Source organism: Ceratotherium simum, chromosome 6 (genome assembly GCF_057802395.1).
Source record: "Ceratotherium simum simum isolate JZ-2026a chromosome 6, ASM5780239v1, whole genome shotgun sequence".
Classification (NCBI taxonomy): domain Eukaryota; kingdom Metazoa; phylum Chordata; class Mammalia; order Perissodactyla; family Rhinocerotidae; genus Ceratotherium; species Ceratotherium simum.
The window spans coordinates 16,626,948-16,645,882 of record NC_141905.1 but is presented as its reverse complement, the minus strand read 5'-3'; the positions used below and the strand labels follow the sequence as shown (position 1 = coordinate 16,645,882).

General features: G+C 38.7%; 1 protein-coding gene across 1 annotated transcript; it reads right to left on the bottom strand.

The window, feature by feature from the left end:
- Window positions 1–2,631: 2,631 nt before the first annotated feature.
- RBM34 (RNA binding motif protein 34) lies at window positions 2,632–18,007 on the bottom strand. Its single transcript, XM_004432382.3, has 11 exons — window positions 17,888–18,007; window positions 17,597–17,771; window positions 17,242–17,378; window positions 14,221–14,452; window positions 12,868–12,927; window positions 11,925–11,968; window positions 6,672–6,755; window positions 6,459–6,522; window positions 4,718–4,757; window positions 4,386–4,504; window positions 2,632–2,960 (listed from the first exon to the last, which is right to left on the bottom strand). Exons 1-11 carry the CDS (start codon window positions 17,938–17,940, stop codon window positions 2,691–2,693), a joined length of 1,278 nt encoding a protein of 425 aa, XP_004432439.1. The 5' UTR covers window positions 17,941–18,007; the 3' UTR covers window positions 2,632–2,690.
- Between the last annotated feature and the right edge of the window lie 928 nt (window positions 18,008–18,935).

The window sequence follows — 18,935 nt, the reverse complement described above, 5'->3', positions numbered from 1 at the left end:
TCATGAACCTGAGACCCTATGGAAGACTGGAAATTAGATCAAAGGTATGTGTGCATTGCTTGGACTGGGTAGGGGAAGGAAAGAGCATGGAGGTGCATGTGTAACCAAAGCAGATAAAATGATTGAGATCAGAGGATTGCACACAACACAAAAAGCCTTTCCTTCTACCCTTCACATACCTTCTGATTCTTCCCATCCCAAAAAGCTGTCAGTGAACCTTAACTGATAGAGGTAGGTCCTGAGCCTCAGGTATATTGGAACAGAAAAGACTTGTCCAAGGTGACACAGATGACATGAGGCCTAGTACCTGACTCTCTTGAAAATCTGAGTAGACTATGTGGCCATTAGATTATGACTACTGAATAAACAAACATGCTACTTCTTCTCTATCCTTGTGTTGTGTATAGTAAATGCAATGTAAATGTTGAGGTCACTACTGAGGTACAATATACTAGGCAGCATATTTACACAAAGCAGAGTAAGAGCAACATCTGCACCTCTGAATCTCTTAACCACTCTACATTTTTAAATACCTGTTGTAAAACACCGACAAGCATAGACTCCTGAAATAGAAACAGCCTGGAAATCCCCTAGGCACATGTTTGTGAGTGGAATCATTAGTGGGTTGTGGAATGACCTTAGTGGACCATAACCAGTGTTTTTAATAAAACAGAATAAAAAATATTAGATGGCAATACTGTAGTAGGGACCAGTACTGTCATGTGAAACTTTCATGTCAGTTAAATACATCCATGATTGTATTGGTCACAATGTAAAATTAAAGCTGTTGCAGATCATAGACAAAAAAGTGAAACCGCTGATCTAGTCTAAGCCCTTTATTTCAAGATACTTAGATAAAGAGGTTGAGAGGCTTGTCCAAGGTCATGCAAGCACAGCTACAGAGCTGGGTCAAGAACCAGATGCCCTTACACTCAGTCCAGGGCTCTACACGAACACCTGACACCAAAAGGAGCACTCCACACTGAAATTATATAATATACACTATAGACACCATAAAATATACACAATAAAATTATACACTATATATAATCTATGTATCTATATAGTCTATAGATGATGCTTTATATAAATTTAACTGGAAATGTACGCAAAAATGCTAAAAAATTATCAAGTAATAACTATTTACTGAACCTACATATGAAAAACAAAGTTCTAATCATCATAGTGGATAGTAAGCGTAAAACATCCAGTCCCAGATACAGGATAATGGAGCTCTCTCTGCCTTCTACAGAGCTACATTTTAAAGACCCATTAGGTTTTCCTTATGCTATGCCCAAAAGACAGAGTTTTTCCAAACAATTAGTAGTAAATCACTGTCCCCTCATTTCGTTACCCACCTAGGTGATATGATGCACATAACACAGATTCTGCCTGCCTCAGATCAGCCTCCCTGGTTTACGCCCACCCCTCCCTCCTGGATATAGATCAAGTGTGGTTAAGATTTGTGAGACAGGGCACCAGCTATAGCACAAGGTTAAGCCCCAAGGGAATGCAACTGTATTCTCTCCCCTTGTTGAACTTGATAGTTTGTGACTTAATTACCACATTTTATCAGAAAATGTTTCCTTTAAATATGATTTTTGTAAAGAATGTTTCGGTCTACTGGGTGACATTAATTTAAGAATCACAAGTTTTCCTGGGAGAATATTTTTCAAATTAAAAATAAAGTAGAGGGCTGGCCCAGTGGCTTAGCGGTTAAGCGCGCGTGCTCCGCTGCTGGCGGCCCGGGTTCGGATCCAGGGCGCGCACCGACACACTGCTTCTCTGGCCATGCTGAGGCCGCGTCCCACATACAGCACCTAGAAGGATGTGCAACTATGACATACAACTATCTACTGGGGCTTTGGGGAAGAAAAAAAAGGAGGAGGACTGGCAACAGATGTTAGCTCAGAGCCGGTCTTCCTCAGCAAAAAGAGGAGGATTAGCACAGATGTTAGCTCAGGGCTGATCTCCCTCACAAAAAAATAAAATAAAATAAATTAAAAAAAAAAAAAAGTAGAAATCTGCTTTATAGCCAATTTGCCAAGGACTTCAACAACCAGTCTAATCACTCGTCAAGAATAAGAAATCAGAGCAGCATTTCATGTAACATTCTTGTTGGTTAGTTATTATTAGGTTGATGAAATAAAATTAAAACCCAGAACTCCACTTATCATAAGTGCAAGAGAAAGGAAGAAAAATGAATAGCTATTATATAACAGCCCTCAAAACCTTTCTTCTCAGGGATTGTAATTCAACCTTAGATCAGTATTCCACACTTTAATTATTCTGATACTCTGTCTAGATACAATCAGCATTAAGGTTTATTGTTTTATTTTTCTTCAAATTTACTCACTTTCCAAAAATGTAGTCTCATCCCAAGTAATTCTTGAAATAACTGGTGTTAATTATATATTTCTAAATACAATAATACATAACAACTAAAATTCTAAATGTTCACCCTAAATCTAGAATCATCTCAAGCCATTAGCAATATTACATAATCTACAGTGACTAATGTACCTACATCTTAAAACAACGGTTTCAAAGGTACTGTTACAATGTGAATAAACTGGAAAAGTTTCCACGCTTCACCTACGCCATCCATAAAAAATTCAGAAACTCAATACATGGGTTCAACACACTTTTATTACCAGTACTCAGTGGGGAAAAAACAAAGCTTCGGATTGCTACTTTTGTTTTTTCTTAGTCCATCCACTTTTCTTCTGTCCTTTCTTTTTCTTCTTAATGAGAACAGCCTTTTCTCCAATAAATAAACTTTTAGAATGTCCTACGTTTTTTGAGGCTTTAAGTCCCTGCTTAGGTTTAGTGACATTCTTCAAATTGGGAGTTGAATTTTGTTTTAATTTTTCTTTATTAACAGAACGCATGACTCTGAGTTTTCTTCCCATCAGTTCAGAATTATTTAATTTCAGAGCAAGATGAACAGCATCTGTATTCTGCAATAAAAATCAATATATTAATTTCCACCAGAAACTTATTCGGAAAGAAACTAGTAAAATTGCAACTTTAATGGATTAGAAGTATTTTCAGGCTTGCACATAGAAACCCTTCCCGTTTTCACATCCAAAAAGTGCATTCCCAAGAGTTTCAGCAGCTGTGTTTGTAGTCTCGTTTTAATCATGCTCCTCAGAAGTTTTTCCCCAGGAAGCATTCAAGCTGCCTTGTCAAATAATCGGATAAGTGAAAATCTAACAGCCTTCATTTTCTCATTGTAAAATGAAGTTTCAACTAAACTAGTCATATGCAATCTTTTAAACCCATGAACCTCCTTACAAGGGTCTTTCTGCAAAAGCCCCCCTGCATTAGTTGACCTGAGAGCAGGGAACTCTCTATGACAGTCCCTGAGATGTTGGACTAGATGTCTTGTAGGGTTCTGTTTAGATCCAAAATTCTCTTATTCTTTTATTCTAATATAGAACTACTAAATGCTAACAATCCCAAATGTTCATAAGATGTTTGTTAAAGGACTTTACAAACTTAGCAATAGTCAGAAGACAACAGAAAAACACTAAGATGACTACAATACAGTAATGAGGGAAACATAAGGCTGTGACAACCTTTCTTAAAAGCTATCTGGTAATACATATCAGGAATCTTAAAAATGGTCACATGTCTTGACCTAGTTAGTAATTGCCCCCTGGGAATCTATCTCCTGAGGAAGTAATCCAAAAATGCAGGCAAACATTTGAAGAAAAAAACATAACCACTCCAATTTCATTATTACAGGGAAAAACAGAGAACACTGCAATGTGCAACATTTGGGAAACATAAGGGAAAAGACAGAATAAATTATATCACTCACTGGAACATGCTTACACAATAGAAAACAACATAAAGCACGCTGCAAAATTTTATGTTCACGGATTAAAGTTCAACTATAAAAAAGGCAGCCCAGGAGAAAACTGAAAGGAAATGTATTAATGGGTTGTTGTGGAGGGATGAGAAACTTAACTGCCATCAGATATGTATATTCTAATAATGTTAGGCATGAAACACTGGTTAATATTTAGTTAACTAAATATAACCAATTTTGTACAAAGACTAAAATCTTCTTCTACCTGAGTGAACAGTCAATTCTTTTCTCAGTTTTACAGAAGGTGGAGATTCACAGAGTTAATACCTTTCATATCCAACATCTAAAACATTATTTAGTAGCATTTTTATGGAGAAAGAGGGAACTAGAACATCTTTTGGTTAGCTGCTATTAAAGGAACAGTACCCTTATGGCAGGTTATGAATTTAGATTTCTTAAGATGGATCTTGAGGGTGAAAGTGACAGTTATGTCTGAATGATGCAACAGCAGTGACAACTCTTCCCAGCACATTTCAAAGGACAGTGACAATGCATTAGTCTCCCATACCTCAAACAGCACATAGCCAAACCCTCTGCCGACTCCTGTAACTTGGTCTCTCACAATCCTTACAGCCACAATACTCCCACAGTCCAAAAAGTGTTTCTCAACTGCAGATTCTTCAACTTCTAAAAACAAATCCAACCAAAGTAAAGACTTGCAATTGCCTTAGAAAGTTGGAGATGTTTAATAATATAGCAAGTTAACCATAGCCCCATGAGAATTAGTCCAAGTTACATTCCACTCTTTCTAAAGTTAGTCTTAAAGCAAAACATAAAGGTACTACTCAGATGTTATTTTAACAATAAAGAGGTACTTAAAATTTGTTTAAACAAACTTACTGTATGGGAGATTCCCCACAAATACTGATCTCTTGTCCCTCTGAAACACAAAGAGTGTTAATAAAAATCACCCAGGGGAGCAGGAAATGGAAGTCATCCTAAAATCTACCCTTTTCCTCACCCCATGTATCTGACGGGTCTCCATCTCCTGATTTAACCACACACCAGTCCCATGTTTGATTGTTTCTTCCATTTTCCCTGCTGGAATGTGAATGAGCACCGGACGAGGGGGTGATTTTTTGTTCACAGCTAGCACTGACACATGGCAGTGCTCAAGAAAGACAGGCTATATTGGGGGTGAGCAAAAGTTTTCTGTAAAGGGCCAGGTAGCAAATATTTTAGGCTTTGCGGGCCATGTGGTCTCTGTTGTAACTACTCATCTCTGCCGTTATAGTACAATATGTAATACATAACCTAATGGGTGTGGCTGTATGCTAATAAAACTTTATGAAAAAAACAGGTGGGAGGTGGATTTGGCCCTCGTGCCATTTTGCTGACCCTGGGCTAGGTCCACAATCAAAGCCAGGGATGTCAACCAGGCCTCTGTCATTGCTCAGTTAGGTCACTCTGACAACGACAGTAATGCACTGTTGCTGTGGTGAGTTCTTTTTTTTTTTAATTTTATTTATTTTCCCCCCAAAGCCCCAGTAGATAGTTGTATGTCATAGTTGCACATCCTTCTAGTTGCTGTATGTGGGATGCGGCCTCCGCATGGCCGGAGAAGTGGTGCGTCGGTGCGCGCCCGGGATCCGAACCCGGGCCGCCAGCAGCGGAGCGCGCGCACTTAACCACTAAGCCACGGGGCTGGCCCTGTGGTGAGTTCTTACAACCCATCCCTCATTCATTTCGAGAGACTTTTGTAAAATGCAAATCTGGTCACATCACTCCTGTGTTTCAACTGGTGGAACAGCTCCTGGACAAAATCCAGGCTCTTCAACATGGCAGACCAGCGTCTTCATAATTGGAACTCTAACTATTTCTCCAACAGCAACTCTCATTGCTGCCTCTCCTCACACTCTACCTACTAATAACTATATTAAGCTCTTGCTATTCCCTGAGCAAATTAAGTTTTGGTCCCCACCACTTATATTGTTTTTCCTGCCAGGATATCCTCATCCTCTTAAAAAAAATTTTTTTTTGCCTAGATAACATGGACTCATCTTCCAAGATTTATATAACACCTGTTCTCCTGGAAACCCTCCTTTGTCCCTTCTTGCCGGCACCTCCCCAAGCCAAATGCCCCATTCCTGAGCTGACAAAGCATCGTCTGCATTTATGACAATATTTATCATAAAATAGTGCCATGATCAGCCCATCTGCTCATCTTCATATTTACACAGTGAACTCCTAGAGAATTGAGACTATATCTTAGCACTGTACACCTGACAGAGTAGGAACTCAAAAACTGTTTAATGAATAATTTAACTTTCTAGATCTCAGTCTATAAAATAAGGTGTTTGTGTGGATGATCTCTAACATATCTTCCAGCCTAACTCTCTCTGATTATTCAATTTAATGGTGGGGGTAGGCGGACCACGTTCTTGATGCTAATGTGGACTCAAGTCCATTTGCATCATTCTAGGCACCAATGCTGTGACCACAGAGGGCACAGGATGTTTCCTTCTGTGCTTCCCTCATGCTCACTGCTGATTCCACTCCTCTCCCAGCAAAAACTCAGAAGAAAACATTTCTCTCTACAAGACTCTGGTTAAGTTCGTTAAACAATTCATGTACTACTTACAGATGAGGTCTCTGATGCAAGATCAACTCTAATACGAAATCCATCAGCAATTTGGGCCCCATTTCTGTATTATAAATACGAAGGAAAATGGCTGTTAAAAATGAGCACAGAGTTACCATAATATTTGCTGTCAAGTGAAACCAAGAATAAAACATGAAGTCATACATACTTAAATACAGTAATTCTGTTCAAACCTCAAAAAGATAAAATTACCTTTTCAGTGCTTTTGTAGCAGCACTCTCATCCTTAAACACAACATAAGCATTAATATTTTTCTGATTGGGATGAATTTTATGTCTGCACAAAAAGCAAAAAAGAAGACAATGTAAAATTATTTAATCTCAAAGTCACTAAAATAAATACAGCTTATTTTCTGCTCTCAATCAACACATATGACAAGAATTCCTGGGAGAAGTTTCATCTCTTTTAATACATATTTAGTAATAACTCAAAAAATAACACACAACTTACAGAGATACTGGCCAAAACATGTAACCCATGCCTTCTTACTAGTCATCACTGGGAGAGGTCCAGCCATGTGTGACCACCCATGCAATGCCACAAGGCTAGAAACTACAATCTTAGCTGCACCTCTGTATCTAACACACATATCAACAGATGGGAAAGACAACTTAATTTTTCCTTTTTACTGTAAAATAAAAACTACACAAACATGTTGAGCTTAGTGAATTATTAACAGGTCAACTCCCTTGCAGCCACCACCCACCCCAGAAGCCTCTCTGTGGCCTTCCCAATTGCAGCCCCTCCTCCCCTCTAAAGGTAACCATCATCCCCACTTTTAGAGAAACCACTTTTCTGCGTGTCTACATGGTTTTACCACCGAAGCGTCTATTCCTACACCTTATACTTTGGTCTTGTCCATTTTTCCACTTGAAAAGTTTTTTGAGTCTTGTTTAACCTACAGGATTCCCCCTATATCTCTCCTGTTATCTTACTGTTTGACCTACAGAATTTCCCAGAGCCCGGATTTTGCTGATTATAAGCTCACAGTGCAGTTCAACATGTACCTCTGACTCTATATTTCTTGCAAATTGGCAGCTGGATACAAATCTGAGTCTCAGTGGACTCAGATTTGACCCCTTTGTCAAGACTGTAGGTAGTGCTGTGTTCTTTCAATGGGAGGCATGTTATGACTAGTTCTCACTCTTTTTTAATGACTGCAGCTGTCTCTGCTCAATGCCTAAACCCATTAGTTCACTAGGTTTGCAAAATGGTGATATAATTTAGATGTGACCAATCACAAATAGGACCTAGTAATGACTACAGATCCTTCCCTGAAGACATTACCCTATTGTTTTCAAGTAACAAAAACATTAATGAACAAATGAGTATCCTAAAGAAAGGTATTAGAAAATAATTTCAGGGCATGGTTCATGGCATTCTCTAATACTACTATACTATCTAATAGTTTTATATTGATAAAATTAGCTATTATTTATTGAATGCCTAATACACACCAGCACTGGGTTAGACATTTTATGTATTTCATTTAATCTCTCACCTCCGACATGGATGTTAGTTTTCTGATTTTTATGGATGAGGAAGCTGAGACTTGGAGAAGTACCTGACCACAATCATAAGGTAATAAGCAGCCACTCTAGCACTTAAACCAAGTCTAGCTGACTCCAGAGCCCCTATTCTTTCCATGGAACACACAGCTGCTGACAACATCCAAATCCAACATATCCTGGTGCAACCCTGAGTGTCTTAATTTTTGTGTCTCCCCTAAATTCCTTTGTTGAAATCCATTAATGCCCAATGTAATGGTAAGAGGAGGTGGGGCCTTTGGGAGGTCTTTAGGTCATGAGGGTGGAGTCCTCATAAATAGGATTAGTGCTCTTATAAAAGAGGCCCCACAGAGCTCCCAGTCTCTCCTGCCATGTGAGGACACAGCAAGAAGGTGCTGGCTATGAATTAGGAAGCCAGCTCTCACCAGAACGCAACCATGCTAGTACCCTCATCTTGGACTTCCCAGCCTCCAGACACTCATCTTGGACTTCCCAGCCTCCAAAACTGAGAGAAATAAATTTCTGTTGTTTATAAGCCTTCTAATCTCCAGTATTTTGTTATAGCAGCCCAAATGGACTAAGATAAGCCCCAAGACAACATAAATGGAAAGTGACTTTAAAAAAATCTTAATAATTGTATTATACTCTGTTACTCTGAGAAAATGTCTCCTTGCCTCAGGGGATACAAAGTGTAAGCATGTAACTCTGCCCCTTTCTACCTGGCAAGAACATGCCTTGCATCAAGCTTGATGGATGATTTTTAACAACTAATGACATCTAGACATCTCGGTGTTAATGACATCTAGACATCTCGAGTTCTGCTTCCACCTAGGAAAAGAAGAGAACCACTGAAGCTAGTGTGGGGAAGGGACAAAGCCCCATCTGGATTCTTCTCCCTATGGAGGAAAAGGCTAAGCTGCAGGGGCAGTAAACCCTGTCACCCCCAGGGCACAGGGAAGATCTCTTGTGGCCAGAGGAAGGGAGGCCTCCTACCACTGGGCAAGGGTTGGGAAATGTTCTCTGGCACAAGACCCACCAAAGGCATAAGGCGGAGTTTGGCTGCCACAGGAACGAAGGCCAATCAGGCACGCTTCTGAGATGTAGATATACTGGGCCTGCCTGTGTCTAAGGCTGGACCAGGACAACAGAGAACCACATCGCCCCCTACTAGACCACCAAACAATAGCACTCTCTAAACTGGATCTTCAATAAAATTTAAAACTTCTGTGCTCTTCAATCCCACACCTCCAGGTACTTTCTCAGGAGAAATGACTGTATGCAAATGTTTTTAGTACCTTTATTCATGATAGCCCCAAACCTGAAATAACCTGAATGTTCATCAACTGGTGAGTGGATAAACAAAATTTGGTACTTCTATGCAATGGAATACTACTGGGCAATAAAAAAGAATATAAGTCCCTGAGCATCCAACAATTTGGATGAATCTCAAAATCATCAAGCTGAGCAAAAGAAGTCAGACAAAAGTACATCCTGTCTGATGAGTCCATTTACACAAAATTCTAGAAAATGCAAACTACCAACAGAGATAAGAAGCAGGCCAGTGGTCACCTGGAGACGGGCAGGGATGATGAAATGGGGGGTGATGAAGCATTCAGCATCTTGACTGTGGCCATGATTTCACGAGTGCATACATAAGTTAAAATCATAAAACTGTACACTTCAAATATGTATGGCTTATTGAAGGTAACTTATGCTTTAATAAAGCAGAAAAAAAGGTTAAAAAATTTTCAATCATATGAAAAAGCAAAAAAGTTTTACACGGCAAATTCCCCCATAGCAGAGCAAAAATGCAAATGACAAATAGGGAAAAATATCTGTAACTCAAATCACAAAAGGCTAATTTCCTTAACTCCTACAATTCAACAGAAAAAAAAAAAGTGGGCAAATGACAGTAACAATTCAGATGAAAGGAAAAAAAAACTCTTGAATATACGAAAAGATGCTTACTCATAAGAGAAATGCAAATTAGAAATACCATTTTCCCCTATCAGGTTGCCAATGATCAGAAAGCTCAAAAACATACTGTTGGTAAAGGTGTGGGAACATAAATAGGTTACTATCTCTATGGGATAGCAGTCAAAATCACAAATGCAAAGACCCTCTTGACCAAGCAATTCCACTACTAGATGTTTATCCCACAGATAAATTCACACATGTACAAAATTACATAAGTACAAGGTCATACACTCCAGCATTATTTGTAATGGCCACCAGACTGGAAAAAAACCTAAATGTCCATCAATGGAGGGTTTGTTAAAACATATTATGGTATACCTTACAGAATACCAAGATGCTCTGAAAAAGAACGGGGAAGCAATTTTTACACTGATATAAACAGATCTCCAAGTTAACAGTAAGTGGAAAAAAGGAAGATGTGGAGTAGTAAATATGCTGAATACCACTGCCTCAAAAACTTATGTGTGGAGGGGTAGAACATGTAGGTGTATCAACTGTAAATGCATAAAATGTCTCTAAAAGGTTATATAAGAAAGTAAAAACAGCAGTTGCCTGAGGCAGGGAATTGGCTGACTAGGAACAAGTTGTAGGAAAGAAACTTTTCACTGCATACCCTTTTAGACTTTATTTTTAACTATTTGCTTCATTACTTATGCAAATAATTAGATTAAAAAAATTTTTTAATTGGGGGTGTGGCAGAGCTGATGGCAATCATAGCGAGCAAACTCCATTTTTCTGGCACCAAAACTCCTCAGTACTAGTACATACTCCTATCAGAACCTTTGTTTCTGCTGAAATTTAGGCCCCTGGGTTTCAGCCTCATACAGAAATAAGTTTGTATGGCCCAAAGAAGAAGGGTTGTATCTTACCACATTTTCCATTCCCCACAGCATCTGAACAATGCCTTGCAGATAGGAGGACTTACATGTTTGGATACCTCACCAAATGTTATTATGGTCAGTAACACATATTAACACATATTTCTCAAGTGTTAACTATACACCTGGAGCTGTGATGGTTATGGGAAAAAACTGTCAAAGAACTGGTCTGCCAAATAATTCCAAAATAGGAATGAATGTAGAAATGAACTCGCCAAGATGTCCAAAGGGACTGTTGCAATTCAAAAATCTTGATATAACAGGATTCCCAGAAATGTTTTTAAAGTACATTATCATATTTTAACTAATGTAACTATATTTATATAGAGTTAAATATATTTAAATCTATATATCTATTTTATATATACATATCTAATACATATGTAATATATACATTTCTGCTTGTAAAATCCATCATTTCATGTGTCAGTAAGGAAGAAAAAAACCCCCATGATTGGGAGACTAATAGGAAACCCTGCATAAAACTGAAGGTAGGGGCCGGCCCCGTGGCTTAGCAGTTAAGTGAGCACACTCCGCTACTGGTGGCCCGGGTTCAGATCCCGGGCACGCACTGACGCACCGATGCACCGCTGGTCTGGCCATGCTGAGGCGGCGTCCCACATACAGCAACTAGAAGGATGTGCAACTGTGACATACAACTATCTACTGGGGCTTTGGGGAGACAAAGGGGGAAAAAAAAAAAAAAACTGAAGGTAAATGAAAAATAAAGGTCATACACCTTAAACTTACATAATGTTATATGTCGATTATATTTCAATTAAAAAAAAAGAGAAATAAAGGGAAAGGAAACTTGCATGTCTCATCCTTGGCACTAGGTGGAAAAGTGGGAAAATCCCCTGAGAATTTGAACCATAAGTCACACTACCAGTATGGTCCCCAAACCCTCAGAGAACTTAAAGTGGTCTTGGGCCAGCAGTGACAAATTTACATGCTATTACAGACACAGGGAAACAGTAAAGCATAATGTATTATTCCAATATGAAAATCTATGAAGTGATCTCAATTTTAACGAAAATGGAAGAGAGTTTAAGATTACTCCCTTTCTCTAATTATAAACTTACTTTATTGCTGCCAACTTTTTGGACAGAGTTCCCTCTGCTGGAATCTTTTAAGAGAAAAAAAAGTATTAAAGAAAATTCATTATTTGAAATATTACTTTAAGTTAATTATATTTTAATTAATTGAATTTTAAACATCTAACTCTGATATGATGTGATTAAAAACATTCTACAGAAATACTGAATCAGAAAACAACTGTCCTAATGTTATGTGAACGGAACCTGGTGGCTTAGGACAAAAATTTCCATTGACAGTACCATATTTAGATTTAACAGGCAGTGACTCTCAACCTAAATGGAAGTAAACATACTTGTGCGCTCAAACTGTGTCAGATGACTTGAAGGACTGGGTCTCTGGTCATGAAGGGACACTGATATTGAAGATGTATGTGAAAAATGTAAGGAAAATTGTTCTATAAAATGAGTATGGAAAAAAGCAATATTTCTAAATTAATATTTTATTGTATATCCTATGTGATTTTAAACATCTAACTAAATTTATAAATAATATAAGACATATTACTTCATCCATATCTCTTAAGAGTTTATACATGCCAGCTGGCAAAAAAGACAACTGTGGTATCTTTAATTGGGCAAATAAAGGGATCCCCTGTATACTCGGGTTCACTTTATTTTCAGTCGTATTACCATTTTTGCCTATGCAATTGACACAACGAACAAAAGTCACCCATCTACCCTCCAAAATACATTGTTGGCCTTAATAACAAGGATATCATTTTAATATGTGAACCCATTAAATTACTTAACAAAGTCCAAGAGTCAGCAATAGATACTAAGAGCAACTCTTCCCTTGGGCTAGATTTGAACCTGTTGATTTAGAAGGTTAAAGCAAGTGCTCCTCCATCTCATTAATACCAACATATTAATAAGTCCGATTTAAATGCAATATGTTTTAAGATTATATAATTTTAAGGAGAAAACATACCAGAGAACGAAATCGTACAGATTCTATTTGTCCATACTCTTTAAAAAATGACTTCAGCTTCTAAAATAAAAAAATATATATATATACTTCAGTTCACTTTCATAACAACAAATAAGTGCTACAAAAAGGATTTAAGTAAAACTGTCTGATAATCTTTTACCACCAGGTTTTATTTTAAGAACACTTCAGGAAAAGGAGGTGACTATTCAGTTGGAAGACAAAAATCTTTTAATGAAACTTCTATAAAAAGAATACACAATTCAAGTTACTTTAGTACCCATAAGATAGACAACATTTTTGTCTTTCAAGCTTTTATAATCTTGACCGCATGTAAACTCAGATTCTATATTCCATTGATTCTCTCATCTTTTCACATTGGCTTAAAGCAGAAATGAATTCTAAGGATGCTTATGTCACTATGAGAAATTCCCCAACTGTCTAGAATTAGGACCATCAGGTTAAAGAAAAATCTAGAGGATGAATTTTATACATTATTCTTATGGCTGGCTCAGCAAGTGAAGAATGTGTATGTTTTACAACTAGGACAATAATTCTTATAACCAATTCTAATTCAAAACTAACTTATTGAATGTGCAAGGCACCATACACACTCCCCTCCCTTGAGCCTCTTATAAAATCTAATAGGAGGATCAAAAACCAAAACAATGCTCCAAAGCAAAATGTGTTATTGTTCTACAAAATAATCACAAATCAAATCCTAGCAGACAAAAGAGTAAGGGGGAAAGGGAAAAACCAGGAAGTAAGTTTTTTGTACTGTTTGTTTTTAAGGAAGTGAAATATAAATTGTCCTTCAAAAGATGAGCAGGATTTTGACCCAAGGGACCGCCAACAGTCTTACTATGACATGAACACACAGAAAGTTACAGGCATGTTTTTGGTTTAATGAACCTCACATAATGGAAGAAACTTGAGATGTATTCATTCAGATGACAAGTATTTATCAAGCCTCCACTATATTCGAGGCACTGTTTCAAGCGCTAGGGATAGGGCAGTGAAGAAAAGAGATCAATATCCCTGCACACGTGGATCTTAAGCTCTAGTGGTATGTAATAGGAGATATGGCTGGAAGGGGAAAAAAAAAAACAATAGACAGGAGGCCACTGCAATAGTTCAAGTAAAATTTGCAAAAGGCTGAATCAGGGCAGTGAGCATGGCAATGGAAAGGAGGGGGTGGATACTAGAATCAATCTACAGAAGGATTTATGTAGTCATTATAATGAAGTTATATACTAATGACTTATTAATGACATGCTTATTAGTAAAGGAACAGTAAACAAAGTTATGAATTATTAACTTCTCTGAATCTCTACAATATACAGATTACACACTCACCTTCTTATTACATGTGACAGGCAAATTCCCAACAAACACAGTTCTCTCATTCTTTAATCTCTCTTCTTCTTGGTTGGTTTCAATTTTCTTTCTTTGATGTACTACTGTGTGATCCACATCATCAAGTACTTTTTTATCTGCTACTTTAACACCACATTGAGAATTTTTCCTTTTCTGCCCTTGCTTCTGGTGAATTTCTTCTTCTAAATCAGCACGTGCTAGAGCGTTTTCTCTTTTTAAGGCCAAAAAAAAAAAAAAAAGAAAGAAAGAAGCGTCATGGAAGTTGGGTCTAGTATTTGACAAAGCACAGTGATTAGAAATTTTCCCATGTACTTTTGGTTTTCCTAAATAAAAACTTACCATTCACAAATGTATCTAAATTTTAAAAACAGCATTATCAAAAAGTAACTAGTATCTTTAGAAAACTCAAGAATTAGAAAAAGTTAAGCTCAATTTTTGAAGACATGTTAAAACTGCCAGGTAATAGCAAAGCAACAACAAGTTCATTTAAACAAAAGTTAGTTCATTCAAAGCTCTTGGAGATTTAGTCTACACTCTACCAGTGCCTAATTGCATTCTCTGCTCTAGAACTCTAGGGGTACTGTAGCACTCCCAGGGGGTCTATAAAGGTTAATATGCCTGCAAAACAATATGGCCAATAGGAAAAAACCAGATTTCCTACTTATAGTAGTTCTGTAATATTTAAAGGACTGCTTGTCAAAAGTAAATTATGAAATGGCAAATACAATATAAAGTATTGGTGCACATGGATAAGTGAGGTCTGAGCATCAGTCCAAGAAGAGAACTGGTCCAGGAGCTTACGGAGTGAGGAGAGAGAATGGGTAGTAGGAGTCATAAAAATGATTCATTCATTTAGTAAATATTTACTGGGTTCTTACTCAGTTCTAGCCTCTGGGGAGACAAAGATAAAGAGACTATTAAAGGCCTTTCAATAGTCTCGTCTCTGAAGAGATATGCAAAGTTCACAAAATGGTAACACATGGTGTAGAAATATAAATTTAATATAAATAAATATAAATTATAAAATGGTAATACATGGTGTAGAAACATAAAAGAAACAAGACAGGCTTCTCAGAGGAGAAATGGGCAGCATCTGGTACATCCTCAGTCCTCAGTAAATGCTGACCATTAATATTCCTCCAATAGACCATAAGCTCCACTTGGTTTCTTATGGCATATAAAGTACCTAGTGGGAGTAAAAGGAAATGAGACAGTATGGTAAGGTGGGACCCAGGTCAAGAAGGACCATGTCTGTTATGCTTAGATTCTATCCCACAAAAGATGGAGAACCACTGAACATTTTCAAAAGTGCCTAAAGAAGATCATTTGGGCAGCAAAGAGGAAGATAATTAGGAAGGAGACAAGGCTGGATAACGGAGACCAGTAAGGAGACAGTGACAACTGCATGTATCTGAGAAGACAACACACCACCCAAAGCAAAGGAGGGGGTGGAAAAGGGAAGACAGATTAAAGAGATAATTAAAAGACAGCATCATCAGAACTTGGCAACTGATTAGACACGCAGGGAAAAGAAAGAGTATAAGATGACCCCAAGTCACTGGCTCAGGAAACTGAAAGGCTGATGTTAACACTCATGCAGAGAACAGGTTTGATAAGGAGAATGAGCTCAGTTTGAAGCATTCTGAATCTGAAGTGTATATGAAACATACGTAGGCAAACAGATATACAGGTCTAGAGATCAAGAGAGAGATCAGAATGATGGAGCCACGGGTACAAATGAGATTGCCCAGAACAAAGGGTGAAAAAAGGTCATGAGAAGATGATTGAGAACAGAATCCTAAGGAAAATCAACATTTAAGGAGCAGTCAGGAGAAAAGGTAACCATAATAACACTGAGAAGGAACAGACAAGAGGAGAATCAAAAGAGATTGCTATCAAAGAATCGAATAGCTTCGAGAAGGAAAGCAGCCATGTGAGAGTAACAGAGAAGACTTCTAAGACAAAGACTGTACTGCCTATTAAACATGGCGACTAGGTCAGCATGGCTTCACTGAGCACTGTTTCAGAAGTATGGTCAGATCAAACAAAAACAAACACAACAAACAAACAACCAGACTGCAAGTGTGTGGAAGAGAAAATAGATCAAGAAAAAGAAGACAGCACAAGCATAGACTTATTTTTCCAAAAGCCTGACAATGAAGGGAAGGATTGAGAGAATGGTAGCAAACAGGGACGCATGACTGTAGACAGGGTTTTGTTTTTGTAGTATTTCTTTTTTTAACATGAAAATCTTGAGCACATGTACATGGTGGACAGATCAAAGATGTAGGAAAGACTGGAAGATGGATATATCTGATGCATAATCCCCAAGGAGGCAGAAGAAGAGGCACACAGTATACACAGCACAGGTGATTGAATTAGTCTTGGACAAGAAGGAAGACACCTTTCTCTGAGAGAAAGAGAAAAATTAAGGATGTGCATAGATACATTAAGTAGGACAAAATGTAGTAGCTCACAACTATCAGCAATTAATAGCTCTCTGAATCAAGATCACCTGTTGAGAGAGAAAAAAGAAAGGGCTTGAAGAGAGTGGCTTGACAGACTGAGGAAAGTTAACTAGGAATTTGTGATGGCACTTCTATTTGGATCTTGATTCAAATAATCTGTAAAAAAAATCTTAAGCTAATGGGGGAAATCTGATCTCTGAGTAAGTTTAACAAAACCAAACTCATCTTTTATATACATACTGAAGCATTTACAGATGAAACATAAGTCTTAGGCTTGCTTCCTAATAATGGGGATACGAACGGGGTCAAGATGAAAAAAGATCAGCCAAGTATTAATAATTGTCGATGCTGGGTACCTGGGGGTTCCTTATCGTCTTCAACCTTTGAAGAATATGTATAAGATTTACCATAATAAAATTTTTTATTAAAACTATGAAATGAGAAAAACATGAAGATGAATATTTCAGGTATAAGAATCTCAATTTCTTTAGCATCTAATTTCTTTAACATCAACTATGAGAATTTTACCAACCTGTTTGCCAACTTTTTGTCTGCATCAGAAAGTTTCTTCGTCACTTTCCTTTTTTTTGCAGGTTCTTGCAAAAGTGGTCTTTGAATTTGGGATGTAATTTCTTCCTCCTCATTCTGTTTCCTTTTTTTGGTGGTTTCCTTTGAAAAGTTTGAAGTTATGTTTGAGACTTCATTCTTTTTAATAACTTACTGGTCTTTCTAAATTAGCATCTTCTCTCTCTCACTTGTATGTCCAGTAACGAAAGGTTACTTAAAATTAATCCTATCTGCCCCACTTTACAAATCATGCCCCGCGTGGTAGACTGCTTGTTTTAAAGCTCCCAATGGGCCATTCGGAACAGAACCCAGTGACTCACTTTAGGCACAGGCACGTACACAGGAGGAAGCTGAGGCTCAGAAGAGTTGAAGAGGGACGCCAGCCGACCTGCGCTGCCTCTGGAGGGGCGCTTGCCGTGGAACAAGCTATTGGCGACTTGTCCAACCAGGTAGTCTCCGGTCAGACTCGCACGAACGCCGCCGTCGGGGTTCTCTCTAGATACGACGCCAGAGACTCAGCGACTCCACGCCTCGCCACACCCCACCGCTTCGCCCTCCCGAGCTCCCGAACGCACAGCCCTGCCCAGGGAGACAGGCCACGCGCCACTCACCCCTCCTCGGCACTACTCTTTTTCTTCCGTTTGTTCTTCCCTTCCAGGGCCATGCTTATTCCACCGCCTCTAGAGAAGCAGTGGCACGTCAGCCCGCACTTCCGGGTCAGGCTACTTCCGCTCTGGGAACCACGCCCCTTCCGCTCCGGCGGCAGCGCTGGGGGTGGGGGACACCTGGCGGACCCTGCGAGTCTTGGGGCTTCAGTTGGTACTGCACCTCATTCTGTTTGAGAGAAACCTGGTCTTGGGAGTGAGGGGAGTCTTTCTAGAGTAGTTGAGGCCTGAAGTATGACTAAGAATCAGCCAGGCTGGGAGTGGGGTCAATCCAAGTAGAGGGAAAACATGTACGAAAACCCCTGGATTGTGGAAGAGGAAGGGAGTTTGTCGGAGATGTATGTAAACACAGTTCTAACAATTGGTGAACTGGTGTGAAGGGTTACATGGGAGTTCTTTGTACTGCTCTTGCAACTTTTCTGAAATTTGACATTATTTCAAAAGAAGGTTAAAAACAAATAGAGCCCCGAGGCACCACTTCTCTGTCCAACGCGAGACCGAGTCCCACGTACAGCAACTAGAAGGATGTGAACCTATGACATACAACTATCTACTGGGGCTTTGGGGGGAAAAAAATGAATAAATAAAATCTTAAAAAAAAAAAAAAAACAAATAGAGACCACAGCTCTAACCTGCTCTGCTGGGCTATTCTACCAGGAAAAGTAGATCCTTGGCATTCAAAACTTGTATGCTGTTTTCTCGGCCTACCTTGCTAGACTCATCTCCCTCCAAATGCTTATATTTTAGCCTGCTTCTTTTCACCACCTTGTTATTCATTCCCCCACAATTGCTCTCTTTTCCTCTCATTTTCACCTGCAAAATCCTTCAAGGCCCAGCTCAGATACTATGTCACTTATGGAAACTTCCTTGCTATTTACAATAAACCACCCCTGGTGGTCTAGTGGTTAAGATCTGGTGCTCTCTCCACTGTGACCCGCGTTTGTTTCCCAGTCAGGGAACCACACCATCCGTCTGTCAGTTGTCACACTGTGGC

What these genes read in the sequence shown, in the direction of transcription:
- RBM34 (XM_004432382.3), bottom strand. Translation starts at nt 17,940, where the DNA reads ATGGCCCTGGAAGGGAAGAACAAACGGAAGAAAAAGAGTAGTGCCGAG. An exon ending in AAGAGTAGTGCCGAGGAGGG is followed by an intron (nt 17,772 to 17,887) that starts GTGAGTGGCGCG and finishes CGTCGTATCTAG; the next exon opens with AGAGAACCCCGACGGCGGCG. An exon ending in TGTGGGGAATCTCCCATACA is followed by an intron (nt 4,505 to 4,717) that starts GTAAGTTTGTTT and finishes ATTTGTTTTTAG; the next exon opens with AAGTTGAAGAATCTGCAGTT.